Source organism: Perissodus microlepis, chromosome 20, assembly GCF_051167445.1.
Source record: "Perissodus microlepis isolate ML-2025 ecotype Zambia chromosome 20, ASM5116744v1, whole genome shotgun sequence".
In the NCBI taxonomy this organism is placed as follows: domain Eukaryota; kingdom Metazoa; phylum Chordata; class Actinopteri; order Cichliformes; family Cichlidae; genus Perissodus; species Perissodus microlepis.
Window position 1 is genome coordinate 29,342,670 of NC_140480.1, and position 21,005 is coordinate 29,363,674.

A 21,005-nucleotide genomic window follows, 5' to 3' on the forward strand; every position below is an offset into this window, starting at 1 on the left:
GAGCTCCAGACAGGTGAATTGCTACCTGAAATGTCACTTGAAATGGTAGCTGGCGTGTAGGCAGTGAAGCATAATAAGTAAGCAAAGAGCAAGAAGAGGCAAGGCAGGATGAGAGGACTTTAAATATCACTGTGGCCAGTTATCCTTTGACACAGTTTCAGTTTCCAAACCATAGCAGGTCTTATTAGCATCTTGTAAACCTTCCCTTACATTCTTAGTGCTATCCAGACTACGTGATGCCACTTTTTCTTGGTTAATCATTTTTAGAGGTGTCATATTCCTTATGCTGAATATCTATTCACACATCTATCAGTTCAGTATAATTAAAAGTGGAAGACATAGTATTTTTCAAGAAATATAGATAGTTGAATTTGTTTTCATGGTTTGCTTGAAAGGAAGTATAGATTATCAAAATGAGATATGGAAATAGTCTTCAAAACCTTACCCGGGTCCTTTCCACCTGTGTTTTCTGCAGGCTTTCGTAGCAAGGGGGTTTTTATTGTGAAAGCACTGGCCGGAAGTCCTGCGTGTTAGCCCAACGCTGCTAAAAAAATAAAGTCAGTGCATAATATTAGCTGCATGTTTTAAAGCTACACACAATAAACTTTCCTATATAATTCAGAAGTTATTCAGCTGACAGAGCCTGGACGTTTAGGTAACCTTGGTGTCATTTACCTGTGTATATAAAAAAAGGCTGCCCAATGAGAAAGCATGCCTGAAATAAAAGTAACGCCACTCGGTGAGTACAGATGCTAGCTAGCTAGCGCCTCAGTTCCGTCAACATTCATATTGTACATGAGCTGGAAAACTTTTAAGATCTATTTAAGTATTTGCCTTGCTATGAAAAGAAACCACTTCGGGATTTGTTTGTATTTGGTGATGCTACTTAGCCTTTAAATCCTACCGCTGCGCACTTGTGTGTTTACTACCATTACTAAAGGAGTGTAATTCTGAACTTTTATCTTCTGTCCTGCCTTTCCAAGGTGCTGGACAGGATGTGGGCAGGAGCTGCATCCTCGTCTCCATCGGAGGCAAAAACATAATGTTGGACTGTGGGATGCACATGGGCTACAACGATGATGTGAGTGACATAATGCATTTGTTATAGCAAAAGCATTTTTTTTTACCCTTATTGGTTTCCTTTATCTTATTGGTAGTTATAAGCAACCTGCACATAGCATACTGAAAAGAATCCCAAATCAAAACCCTACATGAGACTTGGGCAAAATAAAAGACTCTAAAGTGAAACAGAAGTGTTTCAAATATGACAGCAAAAGTTAACACTACCTAGGCTGTTTTACAATGGGAAGGTTTACAAGACTGTAGTGAGATCTGCTGACAAAAAGACAGGAGGCAGGTCTGAAGAAGTTAAGATTTTCATTAGGATTAGAAATATGTACATTTGAGAGACATTTCATGTTAAGTGATTTGAAGAGCTAAGGCTGAGATGGTTTGGACATGTTGGAGTGTTTGGGTTTTTTGTTGTTGTTGTTGTTGTTGTTGTTAACATATATAGTTTTCCTTTACCACATTGAGGGCTGAAGCACAATTTCCAACCCATCTATTTTGCTGATGTGTGCTATACAGGTTTTGGCAAATGTTTTGGGGCTTTTGGGGAGCCAGCAGATATCTATATGCAGTTTTGGAGTTGTTACTCAGAAAAGTAATGTGGTACACATTACTGTTTACTTTTTGTAAAATGAATGCAGTATATTTCTAAATTACTCATTGGAGAAGTTAATTCATTACACTGCTGCTACTAACATCACTTTCACATTCCTGTGTAACTTGACCTGAAATACAGTGTCACATAATTATCATTTAATATAAACCTGAGACTACAGTCCCACACACTGACACAAATACCTATCCTAATGAGGACACTAATGATATTTCTTATTTAAAATCAACAATAACACAAAGTAAAATTGAAAATCAGCCCAAAGAGGCTTAAAAGGGGGTCACCACAGTGATTCTACTTAAGAAGATAGAGAGAAGAGTCTGACTGCTCATCAATGCTTTCGTTACATGTTGAAGATCAGGCTCTACCTGCTGGGCCTGCGTCTGCATACACTCAGCTTGAACATAACTTTGGGTTCTTAATTTTTTTGTGTTAGCCTGCTGTCTGCGGGATGTTTTCGAAGAACCGATGGTGTGTTAGCAGTATAACACAGTTGTTACTGTCTTGGACTGTCTTTAATCCTTACCATCAAATTTATTGCAATAAAAGGACAAAGTGGGGCCATAGGGGGTTGGTGGATCAGAAGGTGGTCTGAGGTCTGACGATCCCTGGTTTCCAAAACTAGCTTGTGGTATATGGAACATCACTTTTTGGGTGGAGAAGGAGCCTGAGTTGGTGTGTGAGGATGAGAGATTCAAACTTGATATAGTTGGACTCACCTCAGCGAGTGGCTCAGGCAATGGAACCTCTTGAGTTGCCCTACAGTAGGTGAGAGCAGACAGCTTGTGTTCCCTACCTGTACGTTTTCCCCAATGGATGAGAGGGTTACTTCCTTGCAGCTTTGAGTCAGGGAACGCACAGTGACTATCGTTTGTGTCTGCGCACTAAATGACAGTTCACAATACCCAGACACTGGGTGACGTGGGACTCTGTTATTCAACGCTTACATTGGCAGTAAAGGTGTGACCAAGCTGGCAGAAGTGGGCTGGGCTTCTCTGTGCAAACTGCTGGTATTTCTGTACATTCTGACTTGGAATGCATTTTAAACACAGCTATTATGAAACAGTCCTTCTAAAAAAGAGACTCTCCTTTTTAAATGCACTGTTTTCTACCTTTGAAAGAAGATGATTTCCATTTAGTAACAGTCCTATAACAGATTGTTTTATCATTGCAGAGACGTTTCCCAGACTTTTCTTATATAACACAGAACGGGCGTCTGACAGATTTCTTGGACTGTGTGATCATCAGGTTTGTTGTCTTATTTGTTATGTTCTTCATATTGCACCTTTTTTTTAATAATCTCAACCATGTGTGGAACATAGTACACCTTTCTACGTTTTTCAGCCATTTCCACTTGGACCACTGCGGTGCTCTGCCCTACATGAGTGAGATGGTGGGCTATGATGGACCCATCTACATGACCCATCCCACCAAAGCCATTTGCCCCATTTTACTGGAAGATTTCCGGAAGATCACTGTTGACAAAAAGGGAGAAACCAACTTCTTCACTTCGCAGATGATCAAGGACTGCATGAAGAAAGTGATTCCTTTGAACCTGCACCAGACTGTCCAGGTGCAGTGCTGACATCATTTTTGACCACACACGCACACATGTCTAATAGTTGCTTCTGCGCCAGCTGCTTCTTCTCTTTTGATGGCAATTCAAGCTGTTTTGTGCTGCTGGCAGGTGGATGATGAGCTGGAGATCAAGGCGTACTATGCAGGCCATGTCCTGGGAGCTGCTATGGTTCACATCAAAGTAGGATCAGAGTCTGTGGTCTACACTGTGAGTGTAAACAAGTGTGCGCTCTGTCACAGTAGGTGAATTTATCAACTGCAATCTGAGAATAATTTCTTTTTATTTTAGGGTGACTATAACATGACACCGGACAGGCACTTAGGGTAAGTGAACTTCACTGCGTTTCTTGATAATCTTCTGGTTTTTATGTCAACACAGTCAGCAGAAAGTTGGACAAACCTACTTGTTTGAGGTTTTTCTTTTAGTTATTTAACTCTTTAAAAAATAGATCATACATTTACAAATTTAAGACTGCCAGTGCCCATTTTGAATTTCTTAAAATCTTACTTTGAGTCGTTCCTAAAATCATTCCTAACTTTGATCTGCGCAAAAGCCTAAGATGCAGTATTTCTTTCTTGCTTTCATTCAGTAATTTTATTCTTCTGACAATTTGCTTGTTGAGGTTGACCCTCCATTAACGGCTTATACATCCGTTAAATTGCTTTTTTCACAAGCGATGCGAAATAAAATAACTTCTGGATCAAAAAAATGATCAGAAGTTGAAAAATAAGCTGTAATTTTGGAATCCCATGGCTTTATTTTATTAATTCTGTTTCTTTTTTAAGCTTGAATCCTTTTCTTCTTTTGACTACACCCTTTTAGGGGTCAACACAGCAACTGAAAACATAAAAACTATTAAAGAACGTGTTAGAGTTGTACTCAACTATTCAAATATATGGGGAGGTTTTCAGTAATACATTTCAATATTCAATAGAGGCCGGTCTGTTTGTTCTAAACAGTGTTTAAAAAAATCAAAGCTGGGATCTGACTGAGCTTATTTAAAGGGTAAATGTATTATTCCATCTGCTGATAAGCTTTACGGAGAAGCAGATTTCCTTTTGCAGCAGGACTTAGCAACTGACCACAGTGCCAAAACTACTACTAAAAGGTTTGCTAATCATGACATTACTGTCCTTGATAGGCCAGCCAACTTACATGACTTGAGAAAGGAAGCTGAGAAATACCTTATTCATAAATGCAGATGAGCTTAAGTGCCACAAGCTGATCGCTTGCACAGTATGCTGCATTGATGCAGTCATTCATGGAAAGGGATCCCCAACAGAGGGGTGAATGGGTAAATAGCCCTATTTGACCGCTGCAGGTATTAAAAGCAACCCTTAATCAAACAAGTAAAGTGAACAGAAAGTCACTTTTAAGTATTTAAGACATGAAGGTGAGTGAGACCAGAAAATATAAACAACTTTTAAACATCAAACACCCAGATGAAACGGTTTCTTGTGAGGACTGCCTTAGGAGAGACAGACTTAAGAGTCACCTCTGCTGCAGAAAATGTTCATTAGGGGCTCAGACTTCACCAATTAACAGCAGCTCAGATCAGAAGGCACATCAATGCTTCCCAAAGTTCAGTCAGCGACAGATCTCCACATAAGCTGCAGGGAGGACGCTGTGTATATACTACTGAGGGAGACTAATTAGAAGAGAAGTACTGCCTGGACTAAGAAATACAAGAAATAGGCATTAGCTGAGTCAGAATCATGACTTCGGTCGAATGGGTCCCAATGTCAGATTTTAGTTACAGCTGAGTGAGGGACACTGTTGGTGACATATTTAAAAATGGCACGGCTGCCACGGCATTTTGATTGAACTATCTGATAAAATATTATGGCTTCCTGTTTGGGACAGACTGTTCAAGATGTTTATGCTTCAGTTTTGGTCAACGAAAGTTTACTATTTTAGTCTGTTACTCAGCACTAAAGGGCATATATCTGTACCAATGTATTGCAGTCACACATACTTACTGCTCACTTGATCTATGACCTTTCTATGTTAGCTTAAAGTCTTACTGAGTACAGCTTGTTTATTTTGTAAAGTGTAAGCCCCGCCTTAGTCAAAAGGGGTATAAAGCAATGTAATCTTTAGGATTGGGTTGCATAGATTATGAAAGATGTAGCTCCAGACTTTCCACTGTCTTCAAGGATGTTTAAATGACCAAATCAGTACTACTTAAATATCAACCTGGAGCCAGGAAGGTCTTAGTTTAGCATAAGCAGCACTACAAAAAAGCTCAAAATGATTCAAATGTCTGTTACCTTCACCTTAAAAACAACTGTGCATGTATCTTTGTGGCCTAATAACTATATATATAAGGGAGGAAAGCACCAACGTCGCTATTAGACATGCATATGATTACATCATCTGACCACAAGATAATAGCATAGATGAGTGGGTGATGTTGTTGTCTGCATGTCTCGCTTTTTGTTTCAGTTGGTTAGCTTACAAGACATTCAGCAGTAACAAGAAAAGAAGGTTTTCCTGGACATTGAATGTCTGGGTTGTATAGCTGGCCATTAGAGAGAATTTTTAAGTCCATTGCCTTAACTTTTTCTACACATACATTAAATACACACTTTGTTTAAACCTCTAGCGCTGACTGTATAAATCCACATTTGTTCATTTATTCGTTTTGATGTCTTTAGTTTTATTCCCCAATTAGAAAATAGGAAATTATAATTAAAACATCTTTTAATTCTTAGGTTTTTCCAAGCTTTTGACTGTGACAGTTTCATAATGCTGGTGTTGTAAATTCACAGTGCCGCGTGGATCGATAAGTGTCGCCCAGACATCCTCATCTCTGAGTCTACATACGCCACCACCATCCGTGACTCAAAGAGGTGCAGAGAGCGGGACTTTCTGAAGAAAGTTCATGAAAGCATAGAAAGAGGAGGAAAGGTAACGGTTAAAGTTTATTGAATATTGCATTTTTTGGGAGTAGTCGGGTTTTCTTCATCTTAGTATTATATATTTTCTAACATCTTTTTTTTCTTCCCAACCTTCCAGGTTCTTATTCCAGTTTTCGCCCTCGGTCGAGCACAAGAACTCTGCATCCTGCTGGAAACATTTTGGTACAGATCTGTTTTAAAAGACTCTTCAGAAACATTAGCAAGTGTGCCTTTTATCTCTGTTTGCTGTATGGGTTCTATTAAAAAGGAAGGAAGTCTCTGTGAAAGCTAGAAAGAAGAGAGCAAAGACAGTGATGCGTGAAGATAATCACGGTCTGTTCTCTGGCTGAATGATATCAGATAAAGGCAATTTTTCTAGCACATAATTGTTGACATTCCAATTAAATAAAAAGTCCTTTCAGTGTGGAGTAATTGCACATGATTACAATATAAAAAGGGCTGATATTTGTCTGGACAGCTCCCTAAAGTAGCTGTATTCAATTTATTAAGCTTGATAGAATAAATGTGGCACATTAACTTCTTCACTGGCTCTTTGGACAGACGCTCTAATTGCGCCCTCTCACCACACAGGGAGAGAATGAACCTGAAGGCCCCAATCTACTTCTCCACTGGACTGACAGAGAAAGCTAATCATTACTACAAGCTTTTCATAACGTGGACCAACCAGAAGATTCGAAAAACCTTTGTACAGAGAAACATGTTTGAATTTAAGCACATCAAGGCTTTTGATCGCTCCTACGCCGATAATCCCGGTCCTATGGTGAGTCCCATTGTGCATCAAAAGTATGCGAAGTTTCTCACTGAAGAGGTCAAAGTGCAGTGAAGTAAAATAATGTGGACACTTTCAGGTGGTGTTTGCAACACCGGGTATGCTGCATGCAGGTCAGTCTTTGCAGATATTCAAGAAATGGGCTGGCAATGAGAAGAACATGGTGAGTATTATAAGGAAGTGGACAACGTTTTTGAAATCTGTAACACTTAAAACCTAAAAGGTGTGCTTTTGTGTTGCTTTTTTTTAGGTTATCATGCCTGGCTACTGTGTACAGGGAACAATCGGTCACAAAATCCTAAATGGGCAAAGGAAACTGGAGATGGAAGGCAGAGCAACGGTAAGACTTACTTTATATTCTCAAGATGGGAAAAAAAATTAGGGGGTGAGCAGATAAAGTCACATCGTTTATTCACATCCTCCTCAGTCGTTCCATCCAGTCTCATTTTTCTGTGAACTCGGTTGTAGCAAAGATCCTAAAATGAGTGACTCCAAATTTTCCATTATATTGAGGAGAGTTTAGATGAGCAAGTATTACCACTTAAATAGTCATTTACAGCTGGGAAGATGTTAGTTTAGCTTAAAGATTAAAAACCGGACCTGCTATTTTGTCTCTGTCTAACAGAACCACTAAAGGCTCAAAATGGGCCTCTGGCCAGTAGCTGTAAACATAACCACCGCTAGTCTGCATATATTTAAGGCAATTGGTCAGTTTTACCTTACACAAAAAGGCTTCTACATGTACCTGTTCTTTCTGGCCTATTGATAAATATATATATATATGTTGGGGGAAAAAAACATCTGAAGCTCGTTATGGTCCCTTTCAAGCATGCACACGGTTATATTATCTGACCACTTCGCACTACATGTGAGTGTAGTGGCTAATGCTGTTGTTTGCACGTCTGTCTTTCATTTCAGTTGTTTTTCTCACAAAACCTTCAACAGTAGCATGAAAAGACAGTTTTACTGGGCCACACTCATGTTTGTCTGTGCCGTATCTTAGGGTTGGGCGATATAGCCTCAAAAGTGTATCGCAATATTTGAAAGAAATATGCAATACTACTTTCAAAGAGAAAAACATTTGTTTGAGTGCAGCTTGCAGGTGGCAGTATTTAAATAAATAAAAAATGAAGGGCATTTTCCATCCTCCTTTTCCATTTAGCGCCTGTCACTGATGATAGACTACCTGATTCAAAGTGTGAAGATATTGCCACAAGGTGCCAGCAGCAGCATTATAGAGTGGTGCAGCAGTATATAGACGGACACACCGTAAGTCAAATGAAAGCACAAAGCAGTAGTAGTGTTTTCAGTGGAAAAGTGTGACATGGCAACATAATAAAACTGAAATTGAAAATTATTTTTTACCCTGGGTGTTGTAACTTGGGTCGATGTTTTTTTGGATCGAGGCTCCATGTAACCGCATCAGTAATTTCCATCCACTGTTTGTTCTTGCTTGGCTGAGTCATTTGTTTACTTCGGTGCTGTTCATCACCACCTGCTAGCATCTCCTCCTCGTGTTCCTTCATAAAATCCACGGTAGCTTTTATAACGTTTATTTGGGTGAAAGAAGTTTGTTGTTTTCGCTTTTGGCAGGAAGACTTTCCTTACGTATTCCACAAACCCCTGTGCTTTGTTAAAGATCGCTGAAGTAGCTCCCTTTTTACTAAATTGTCCTTGGAAGTTGACACGGGGCTGATACAGATGTCAGACATCTGTGAGATTTTCTTGTTGTGCTCTCCAGATAAACACATAACAATATGACACTTTTATATCCCATAAAGGTTTATACTGGTATTGTTGCAGAGAATATTATATGGCACAGCACTATCATGTGCATAGTATATGTACTGAGCTCTAAGGTTTAAACCACATAAACTTTTAAGTGACCTTGACCTGAGTAACAGATCACCATCACTTTAATAGACTGATGAAGCCTGCTGTGTTACATATGAGCCCTGTCACATCATTACACAGTTATTAGGGGACAAAATATTTCCTGTTAATGACGGGTTTTTGTTTTTGGGAGGTTTTTTTTGTTCTTTGATGGCGATTTTTTTAATAATGTGTGTTTTGTCGCTTTTCTTGGAAAATAATTTACTCTAGTATGAGAGTAACGTTCGAGCTTTAGAAAACTATACCAAAAAACAACAATAATGTGATATATTTTTAGTTTTTAATATGGTTATTATCAATAAGATGGTTATTATCAATAACCATATTGAAAAGGACTGAGTTTTTGGTATCATGTGTCATGTATCTGGTTTTACAACAGCAGACCTTGACTGACTATAGTTTAGTTTAACCAAATAGTCAGACTTCAGATAGATACCTAAATTCATCCAGTACCGAAAACTGCATAGTCATAAATAAGATTTTATTTTTAAAGGTGAAAAAAATGATTGCCGAGGTGACAGTATCTTACTGATTATCTGTTTATCTTTGCAGAAACTGTCAGTCATTTAGAAGAATTCCACTGTTACAAGGACGATACACCTATAACATTTTACACGAAAGTTTTGTTTTTGTTGTTTTGTTATTGACTGTTGCTTATAGATAAATGTCACTCATTATTACCATTCCTAAAGTTAGCATGGAAGTAAAATGTGTCTTTTTTAGGTTAAATGAGCCATTCTTTATTGCTTTTGAGTAAACTAAGTTAGATTAGCCTAAGAAACTAAGTTGCATTAGAAAGATTGTTCTGTTGGGTTAGACCTCTTTTAAATATTTTTGTGAAACTAGCCCTACTTTTTAAACTAAGCTTAGTTGCACCACCTGAAGGCAATAATGTCTTCTTTAATATCCTGTAATGTCTCTGATCAGCATAGCCAACGCTCTACATTGACTCTAAATCTCTCTGTGATTCTTACAGTTGGATGTGAAGCTGCAGGTTGAGTACATGTCGTTCAGTGCACATGCAGACGCCAAAGGAATCATGCAGCTCATTCGCATGGCAGAGCCTCGCAACATGCTGCTCGTGCACGGAGAGGCGGTAAAAATGGAGTTCCTAAAGGGGAAGATCGAGCAGGAGTTCAGTGAGTGCAGACCGTCCGCTCATCAGTAAAGCTTAAAATTAGTTAAACATGCTCACATTTAATGCTTCCCTTCTTTTAATGACAGGTATCGACTGTTACATGCCCGCTAATGGAGAGACAACGACTGTGACCACAAACCCTAGCGTGCCCGTTGATATCTCACTAAACCTACTGAAGAGGGAGATGGCTCTCGGAGGTAACTTGTTTTCTGCGGTAATAATGGTTTAGGTGCAATGTGCCTACTTAGTTTCACTTCAGATTTAGCTTTATTTGTCCTGAGATTGGTTGGCAGAAAACAGTTGTTCACCTTTTGTGCCTCCTCCATTCAGAATTGTGACCCACATTAGCTGTGGTAATGGCAAATGTCATTTATGTGACATTCAGAGGATGAGTGCTCATGTAAGTGGGGACATTACAACAGCAGCAGCTTTATGACTGTATAACTGTCACCTAGTTTTTAAGATTTCCAAGAACTGCTGAATTTTGTCCCAGTTCCTGGTAATTTAGACTTTAGTGCATTTTCTCTTTTGTTAGTAAGTTAGTAAGTGTAAATCTTCAGTTCCTGATCAGAAGTATACCGTGATAACGAGGTAAAAGACTTACGAGCCATAAATGGTCATTCATTAAAACATTATACCCAAAAAAATATGAGTACTTCTGCAAGACTAAAATATATAAATGCACAAAAGCTAAAAGTATGTCTGTACATATTAAAAAAGAAACAGATAATCATTGTACTCATTTTCTAAAATGTGAAATGTGGGATTAACGGTGGCCAATCTGTTTGTTGTAGCTCATGAGATTTGAAAACAACTTGTCATATTAAAAGATTCAACATCTAATTCCAATTAGATGTTGAATTATTCGCCCCATAAGCCTTAGGCTGTTCTTTCTAATGTCCACCTGGAATAAAAATATCCACAAGTGTTGTGAGTAACCACTTCAAACTGTGAGGCCAAAATGAACAACCTAATACAAAAATACAAAATCCTCCCGAGTGTCCACAGTTAGCTCTGTGGACACTCGGGAAGATTTTCTATTAAGATAACTCATCTTACCACTAATACAGAGTGAGGTTACTGCTCAACTGAAGCAAATATTGACAATTTTACTTCATCAGTAAAAAAAAAATACATTAAATGCTATAAACATTCTTTATATTAAACTACAATTTAACACAATTTGATTCATTATAAAGGAAGTCAAACGAATGCCACATTCATTTTAGTTATAGAAGGTGCCTCTTCAGTGAAAGCACCCTCCTTGGTAAACCTTTTAAAATGGCACTGGTTTTATAAGCAATAGTGCCTGGCCTCCAGAGAGGTGTACTATAAATCAAGTTCAACGTAACCAGGTTTTCTTTGTGTTTGCTGGCTTGATGATACCTGAAACCCCAGTTGCAACACTGGCTATCAACCTTTTGTGTTAACCCAGGCTTTCTGCACAAAAGATCACATGGAAAAGGGGCCTTTGATGCACCATTTTGCTCTAATTCTACACAGAATTGACAGATTGAGCTCCGCCTGCATCTGTCAGACATGTGTCAGAGGAATGGGTGACGGACAATAAAAAACATAAAGTAGAAAAAGTCAGCCCTGGAACCTCAAATAAAAGAATAATGAAGAGGCAGAATGCTGGCAGGAAATCATTAAACTTGTGAATTCACGTGGCGTTTCCAGACAGTTTCTAACTGAAACGCTGAGCGTAACCTTCTCCAGACCAGTCTACATGTTCAGCATAAGTTACCATGGTGATCTATGTTAAAACTACTTTTGTGACACCCTTTAGCCTCAGTTTACCTCACTAACCTATGAAACTTCCTCAGCAGACCACCTCTCTAGTTCAAAGAGGTTAATATAGGTTTGCTCACTTTTCTTGAACTTCACCCTACTGACAGCCTTTGTTGCAGGACTTGTATTGTTGTTCACTGTTTTATTCATTTTGAGCATAAGTAGCAGTTTATACAATGATGTATCTTATTTGCTGTGCTGTAGGGCCGCTGCCTGATCCCAAAAAACCTCGCACCATGCACGGAACGCTCATCATGAAGGAAAACGTAAGCTTCATGATTTATAACATGTTTTTAGAATTTTTTTGAAACGCCAAAATATACATGAAGATCAAGATCTACCTTTAAGAGGACTCAATTTTGTGTCTAGTTATTTTAGAACTTGCTTTGATATATTTTAGTAACGTTGCATCACGTTGTGTGGTTTAACTTTAGATCTGTGTACCTAATAAACTGGCAGCTGTATCCCTTTCATTTGTGGCGTGCAGTTGCTCAGTTATTATTTACCGTATAATGATAATTACCCCCTTGTGGCTTTCACTACACAGAGTCTGAAGCTGGTATCATCAGAGCAGGCCCTGAAGGAGCTGGGCCTCAATGAGCATCAGTTACGGTTCACCTGCCACGTGCAGCTCCAGGATCCGCACAGCGACGCCGACACGCTCCACAGAATCTACACGCACCTTAAGAGGTGAGAGTGAGGTCACTAATCTGCCACTAGCTAATGATTAATGCGAATGTGTCGGCCTTATTATCTGCTTGTTCTAAAGTCTGCTTGATTTCAGTTTCTCTCAGTATAATTATCAAATTAGATCATTTTGCTTTTCTTTGCTTCAGTGTGTTAAAAGGCTACACCATCCAGCACCTCCCTGATGGCACAGTCATCGTGGAGTCTATCGTCATCAAAGTCTCCTCCTCTGCCGAAGACTCCAACACCAAAGTCCTGCTGCTTTCCTGGAGTTACCAGGTGAAAACATGGACATTATTTTTGGAGCGTTTCGTTATTATTTATTCTTTTAAATGCTCTGAACAGCAACAAGATAGAGAACTGATAGACATACAGTGGGGTGGTAAAAAGATACATTAGAGGACTGCCTATGCAGTCGAAGCCTGGTAGTTCCCCTAATCATCTAGTTATTGAATCACTGTTTTGAGATATGAAATAATTTTCCAATGAAATTCTGTGAAGGAACAACAGGATGCTGGAAAACAGAAGTTAGACATGTAACATGAGATATAATGTATATAGTGTACAGGAGATTTTATGCCATTTTTTTGGACTTAATTGAGAGGAGGTAGAAGATTATATATGATCGCTTGATCTTTATTAACAGGTTATAATTGAGCCTTTACTTAAAAAATCTTTCCTTTATCCAGCTGTCTTAGCTAATCCACCTCTTAAGTCTGACGTCATTAGCTGTTTCTGGGTCCAAACTCTTCTTCAGTTCCCAGATTCAAACAAACACTGTGGCATCACTGAGAGTTAAAAACGGTCCAGATTCTTTAATCTTCAGTAAAATGATCAGAGCGGCTGCTCTTCCAGGTGTTACAACAAAGTTATCATCCAGGCATCCATGAAAAAGAGGATTTACAAACTAACAGAGTTAGAAGTTGGCAGGGTGTTAGCTCGATTGTTTCAATCTAGAGATGATGCGCAATGTTCTGACTGAGGGATTTCTAAAAAACTAAAACGCACAGCTCTGGTATCACTTTGGACTTAAGTGAAGACACTAGTATATAATGGTGTGCTACCAGGTGGCTAGCTACAGAGCTTTGGTTAGGATATATAAACACATTAGCATAGTGAGGCTGGGGGATTTTTTCCCCCCTCAATAAAAGTTCATGTGAGATTCCCGATGAGCAGAGATGACATGGCAGGAAAAAGATGCTGAAAATGGACCAGACTTCAGTCCGGGGAACATCTGAGGTAATCCATTAACAACACAAGGTTGGTCAGTGTAACTTTGCAGTGTGTAGTGAAATAATCAAAATCATTAGTAAAACCCCTAAGACATAGTCTTAAATATTACTTCTAATTACAAAAACTAGATAGAAATTACCAACTTCTTCAAGAAATAACTTCTTGCTGCTCCTGTAGTTGCAGGATGGGGTAAAAATGACAGTCCCCGAGAGTTCTAGTGTTAAGGTCTATTTCTTTACAGGTTAACAAATATAAATGTGGTCTTAATGGTGGCTAAAATCATCGCTGCACTGACACACATTTTAAGGAAATGAAAGAAGTTGCGTGTGATATTTGAAAAACAACTTGAGCATCCTCCAGCTCTGTGGATTAGACGTAGTTGTAAAGTTTTGGTAATTCCGGTCTTCTTATTGTCTTACAGAATTAGATGTGCAGAACTCAAGCATAATAAATATTTACAATTTTACTTCTGCCAACTCCAAACTTTAAACTACAGATTAAACAACAGTAGATCTTGAAGACATAAAGGCTTGGATGACCTGCTCTGACCTGTAAATACTCTCGTTGTGGGTAACATTATATTTAGTTGTAATCTTGTTTATACTTTCTTTTTTCCATTAACTTGTAGTAATTTACCAATAAACAGACCAAACACAGACTAAAATCAGCTAAAGATGATTAGACTGATAGCTTTCTGTAGCTCAGTACATAATATAGTCACAAATATATAGTAAGGACTTGAATATTGGAGCTGCCCTATCCAAAAGAAAAGCAAAAGTAAGTGTCACAAAGTGCAGTGGAAAGTGGCAACAAGGTTTCCTTTCTGCACCTCTGGTGGGGTGTCGTGCCATGGAAAGTACCTTCACTGAAATTAATACAAAAAACAAATATAAATGTCATATTTCTGTTCTTTATGCTGCAGTTGAATAGAGTTTTTCCAGTCATGCCTTTTTGCACCTTCTTCTTAAATGAATCATGACTGTACATTAACTTCATGCTCAACCTGTGAGTTTCCAGTTTCCTCTTAAACGTTAATGTAAACTCGCTTTATGTATTTTTTTCTTTGAAAGAAAAAAAAATCATTTAGAGAAAATAAATAAATTAAAATAAAATAAAACAATAAGTAGAAAGGCTGCTAGAAAAAGAAAGGGAGATGCAAAACAAATGTGTTTACAAGTTATTTCTAAATCACGATGTCTTCTGGTCCAATGAGTGAGCACGTAAATGTCACACTCAGGGTTTTTGGATGAGATTGGTCTCAAACGTTAACCTTTGCAAGTGTTAAAGACTCAGTAGTTTCGGAGGTGTTTGATATTAAACTTTACTCTTCCTGTTAAATAGAACTGGTGACTCACTGCACTTGGGGAAGTTTACACAAGTTTATTCCAACAAATGTGATGTGGTAGAACTAAAAGTGTGTGTTTAGATTTCATCTGATAAAATTAGAAGCAAGTCAAGGTTGGATTTAGTTGTTGTCGATCACCGTGTGTGTGTTAGTTTGTATGTGTGGGGCTGTGGAGGCTAACAGTTCGCTATGAAATACCACCAAAACACACCTAAAGGATCTGGTCTAAATCTGGCATTAATCTTCCTGATCTGAAGTCACTGAGCTCTGTGAGGGACGTTTTCTTTGCTTCTGGTATAATTTATTTCCTGCTTTTATTTTCCAATAGTCTTGTACAGCTCCTAAGGAATTTTAAATTCTAGTAACTTTATCTGGATTTTTCCAGTTTTTCAAGTTGGTGAACTGTGAATTTTGTAAATATTTTTTTAAAGGTGTACAAGGGAATTTAAAGCTGGGTCACACTAATGCATGCAGCAGAAATATTCAAAGAGTTACAGCACAGTCCGACAGCTCATATCAACAACGAGGCCAACTGTATTTGCAAGATGTGATTTATTTTGGCACGTGAAACAACAACCACCTTCGCAGAGAGGGATCCATTGTGACCGCAATGAGTGCAAGAAGATTGATAAAGGTTAATGTAAATATCATGGTTTACTGTCCTAGATCCTTATCAGTGATGGACTCAAGTAAAATTGGGACCGCAGTGCTCAGGAGATGACAGTTCTTCTGTTAAGATGTGCCTACACAGGCCTGATGGTGAGCAGTTCAGCCAGGGGGAGTAAAAACAGTCGCGTAGGTGGACAGTATGAGAGTAGGGGCTTTGAAAGTGAGAATAAGGGGAAAGTAGAAGGTGGGGAAACCAGCCTGTTAAACTCCGTCACAGTGGAAAGAAGAAAAGAGGTTTCTGTGGTTTTGTGCGTTCCGTGCAAAGAGCAGAGGGTAAAAAAACAGAATATTCTACTGTGCATTTTATGCCTCTTTCTTATATCTTTTATGTCTTGCAACTTCAACTGGTGTTGCACAGGTTCAACTAAGAAAGTTTTTATTTTTACAGTTTTTGATGACTTAACATATCGAATCGCTTTGATTAGTAGTTGAGGTGTAATTGAGAACTTTAGAGAACCTCAAGGAAGAAGGCTGAAGGATCCTTTTGATGACAGGAAAAGTATGGGTGTAATAAGACTTGCGCTGAACAATTAATGTTATTCATGAATTGCAAAAGATCATGTGCAGGACGTCTTGGAGGGGGGGGGATTTGTGGAATTTTAGCCTTCATTTTGATAGGACAGGACAAAACCGGAGAAAAGGGTAGACAAATGGAAGAGAAATGGCACATAAGACATGTAGCCTCAATTCCAGGTATCTGCAGTAAGGGTTCTAGTCTTCAGTAAAATGGGTTACCAACTCAACCGGGTGAGTTGTAGTAACCTCCGCTTACTTAGTTATAGACGATGAATCAGTTGCTTGTGAAGTGCTCTAAATTGCATTTTATTTTAAAAGTGTTATATAAACAAAGCCTGAGTGACTAACAGTAAAATTATTGTAAAATTACTGTTTTAATATTATTTTATGTTTAATTTTACTTATTTGCACATTCTATGAAAACACAGTAAAGATGAAGTATCAAACCGTGCAGGGGAGGTTTGAAGACAAATAATTCCTATGAAGATACCACCATCTAAAAAAACAAGTGGAAGATATGTCGACAGTGTATTAATGTAAGATCCAAAATGCAAATTATTGGTTAGATTCCCTTTGGAGTGTTTTTTAAAATGTGGTCTTGTCGAAGTTGATTGTAGGAATGTTGTTACTAATCCATGAAATGAAATCCAATGAGGTGTGCTTCAGAGGTTGACTAAAATTAAGATGTTTAAAGGATAAATACACATATACTAGATAATTTGAATGGTAAATATATTCAATAGTTTGTAAAATCATGTTTTACCATGTTTTTGTTTCAGCTTCTCAAATGTAATGGTTTTCTTTTCAGCCTGTAATGTCTATTAAAACTGAACAACTCTGGTGTTTAGGACATTTTGATGAGCATTTTTCTTTTCATTTGGTCTAATTAACAATCTAATTATTATAAAATATAATTGAAGATTAATTGTTAACAAACAAGAATCATTAGCTACAGAGCAAATTCACTATAATTTATCAGTGGAGCTTAGCACGAGTTAGTCATAATAAGATGGACCAGAGTAAGAAACAATTTATGTTTTTAATTGCGATTTTCATCTTTTTTTCTAATCTGTGGCAGGTGTTATTCTCTAATGTTAAGGACCCATAAGTAAGATTTCCATCTGTGAAGGAGGTTTTGGCCTTCTTCAAAAGAAAATCATGAGAATTGTATTTCAAATATTTGGGGCTTTTATTTATTGATTTGCAAAGCATCGTGTTACCTGATAGAAGTATGTGCATTCCCTGTATTTCAGGCTATTTGATAAACAAAAAAGTAGATTTTGTGCTTAACTGTACGCAGACCAATCATACTTTCATGTATAGCCAGGCCCTTTATGAGGCTGGAAAACCCCGATGAGGTTAAAAGTTTGGAAACCCCTGAGCTACTTCCTTAAATCTAATTTGTGCCAAGCTCAAACATGATGCTAATTTTCTTATTTCCCTAAAATGTTTGGTTTGTTTTCTTATCTTTCGTCAGGATGAGGACCTGGGGAGCTTCCTCTCATCCCTGCTGAAAAAGGGTCTTCCATCTGGAATCTGCTGAAGCAACTTTTAGCCTCAAAGGACATTCACACTAGAAGATGCTCATTTTTAGTTAAAATCTCCATGCAAGTGCAGAGAAACTTAAATGTCTACATGTAAACTTCAACAAAAGAGCTGCTGCCTTTATTTACATGTACCACACAGAGGCTTTTTTCGTATTATTGACTCATTTTGAGGAAAAAAAGACCATTTGAATTCTGTTTTATTCCTTTATTTGCACAAATAAACACTTTTATAGAAAAGTCTTTGCAGTCCTCCAGTTACATGTCCAGTGATAATGACGCTTATATAGAGTCTTATTTATTTACAGCTGTATTTACAGTAAGTGTGTTGTTGCCCCCGTCCTCAGTTCACTGCGATGGTATAAACCCCCCTCCTCCGGCTCACCGCTCCCCACAGCCATGTCATCTTTAATCGCTCCCAGTGGCAGTGGCTGGTGGTGACATAGTAGAGCACAGGGTCAAGACATGTGTTGAGGGTGATGAGCGCCATGGTGACCCGCCGGGCGTTGTAGATGACTCTGCCAAAGGAGCAGTTTTGGATCATCTCCCAGCGGTAAAGGAGGTGCAGCAAGTACACAATGTGGTTAGGCAGGAAGCAGAGCAGCATGATAACTAGGATGGTGTAGATGACCCTCACAGCTTTTTGGGCTGTTCTAGTTTGGATCAGGGAAATGCGCCTCACGGCCAGCGGGTAACACACTAGGATGATTATGGAGGGCACCAAGGAGCCAAAGACGAGGCCCAGTATGCTGTATGGCCCCAGACGAGTGTCCCATTCTATCTTGGCGAAATTTTCAAAACAACTGAGGTTTTGAGAATTGTCTGAGTTGGTTTTCAGAGGCCCCATGAGTATGAAGACCAGGATGGCCACTCCGGCAACGCACCAGAGCACCACGCTCGCAATCAGAGCGCACCAGGGGCTCCGCATCCTCAGGTAATTGTGCGGGTGCACCGTGGCCATATAGCGGTCCACGCAGATACATGTCATGAAGCCGATACTCATGTAAATGTTGGCGTAGTAGAGAGTCCCTGTGAGGCGGCAGGTGAAGTCCCCGAACTCCCAGTTGTTCCTGTTTATGTGGTAGTGGATCCGAAAGGGAAGAACGCAGAGGATGATGATGTCCGCCACCGCCAGGTTGCTGATGTAGATACTGAAGGCCGTGCGGTGAGTGATCTTAAAGGTGAAGACGAAAAGGGCTGCCAGGTTACCCGGCAAACCCACAAGCAAGGCGAGGATGTAGACGGCCGGGAATAGATGATACTCGTACTCTTGCGTTTGGATGTTGCAGTCATCGTTTGTCACATTCATCATGGCAGGTTGGTATTTTTCTTGGTCATATCAAAAGAAGCGTAGGATGGTTCTCGAAAATGAAGCATCACAGTTTGTCTCCTGCAACACAAACACACACACATTTCCATTCAGAGTTTTTCCACTTTCAGTTCCACACAACAGCAAACACAAGCTGATCAGAAACATTTAAAGTAGATTCTGCTTTTAACACCTTATTGTTGCTCCAGAAAACGCTTTCATCTGGTTTATTAAAACAAAGAGTAATGTAGGATTTTATATTTAACTTATTCAAGGAATTAACAAAAGTAAAGCATAACAAGGCAAACAGTCACCGTCCACAAATTAAACCAATAAAGTAAATCATCTTCAATAATAAACGATGACAAAGTGTTCTTAGATGTTTAATAATTTTTACTTTTCTGCTGTAAAGTTTAAGAGAACAGTGATTTTTTTACAATCTCGGCAGGTTTCATGAAACATTTTCTAAAGTCTTTTTTTTTGATAGATAAATTACTAAAATTATGTATATGTGTGGAATATTATCATTAATATATAAAGTTGCTCACCAAGTCGTTTATGGACTCCGTTTGATATCCACATGCAGAAAGTGCAGACCAAAAACACGATGAAACCTCCTGGTTGTGCTGCTTCTTTCTGACTACAGAGGGTATGTAACATGCTGGTTTTTGCTCAGACAGTGTAGTTTCCTGTTTCAAAGAGACAGGCACAGGAAACCAAAGTATGACGATCTACAGTGTACTTTTATCACCCACCCTCTTCAGTGTAAATGCATACAGCTTAACAGCTTGTGGTTATTTTTGATTGTATTTTTAATGCGTTAGCTTAGTACTGCATGTGTAAAACAAGCAGAACATTTTCGCGTCAGTCCAAAAGCATCATTTACATACTATACAAATATACAAAGTGTTGCAGTGAATGGAAATTTTCTGTTCAGTCTTCCCCCACAATTTGACAACATTTCCATCAGGCTGGATGGAGTTTTTACATTCTTTGAGAGTTGCCATATTGGTGTTGTGGTTTTTCTTTTAATATTGCAAAACACACAAACATCTTTCACTTTCTCTCATATTGTACCTGAAGGCTTGCCATGCAGATAAAAATCTAAAATCAGAGTGTGGCGTTAAACCTGTTTTTTTGTGTGTTTTTTCAATTTTACTTATTTGTACAACCTTTGGAATGGACGTTTCTGACAAATCAAACCATTCTACACACATCCATTCTAGCCTGTGTAGTAGTTTCAGTGTTAAATAGGTGAAACTGACTAAATGAAACTGCATCATTATACACCCAGTGACTCATGTTGGTAAAGGAAAACGTGATTTAAATCATTCTTGCAAACTGTAAACTGAAAGCTCTCATTAACAAGGTTTGAGTAATCTGCAGTGTGCCCTGTAGTGGTAAGAATGACATCTTTGCATCTTTATGTTGCAAGTTTATCTCGTTTTTCATTTCAAATGATTGCAGACTGTCTGTATCACAACAGGGTGCAAAAAGTGATGGAGCCTGTTGTTTTGGGTTTTTTTTAAGGAAGTGAATATATGGTATAAGTGCTGCTATTCATATCATCTTTGTGTGAAGCACACATTTTTGTCTGCAGTCACCATAAGTGGGTGAAATATTAAAAAGTAACTGTTCACACACTTCAGGGGTCCAGCTTTACCCATTACTGGATAATTATATAGTACTTTTGTACTCTAATTGAGAACCCAGTTTTATGCCTAAGCTAATAGATTCTTTTTGTTATTATTAAACTGAAAGAGACAGCCAAGCCACTATACCCACCAAAGAGCACAGATGAAAACCCTAGAAGTTAGTCACAAAATGAAAGCTAGTCAGAAGGTGAAATGGCCCAAAGCTCCTCTTCACTGAGTAGGCATGAACAGACACAAACACACAGCCAACGCACTGTAAAGCAAGAGCTCTCCTT

The 21,005-nt window shown here is 38.6% G+C and overlaps 2 protein-coding genes across 2 annotated transcripts; one reads left to right on the forward strand and one right to left on the reverse strand.

Moving 5' to 3' along the window:
- The first annotated feature begins 506 nt into the window (after window positions 1-506).
- On the forward strand, window positions 507-18,008 carry ints11 (integrator complex subunit 11). Its single transcript, XM_084917547.1, has 17 exons — window positions 507-739; window positions 984-1,081; window positions 2,856-2,929; window positions 3,026-3,254; window positions 3,369-3,467; window positions 3,549-3,583; window positions 6,032-6,170; window positions 6,279-6,343; window positions 6,752-6,941; window positions 7,030-7,113; window positions 7,201-7,290; window positions 9,820-9,982; window positions 10,068-10,178; window positions 11,977-12,038; window positions 12,320-12,462; window positions 12,609-12,738; window positions 17,700-18,008. The coding sequence occupies exons 1-17, from the start codon at window positions 712-714 to the stop codon at window positions 17,763-17,765; spliced, it is 1,806 nt and encodes a 601-aa protein (XP_084773673.1). The 5' UTR covers window positions 507-711; the 3' UTR covers window positions 17,766-18,008.
- On the reverse strand, window positions 17,971-19,286 carry LOC146364830 (lysophosphatidic acid receptor 6). The gene has a single exon (XM_084917548.1). It carries the CDS (start codon window positions 19,076-19,078, stop codon window positions 18,110-18,112), a length of 969 nt encoding a protein of 322 aa, XP_084773674.1. The 5' UTR covers window positions 19,079-19,286; the 3' UTR covers window positions 17,971-18,109.
- Window positions 19,287-21,005: the final 1,719 nt, after the last annotated feature.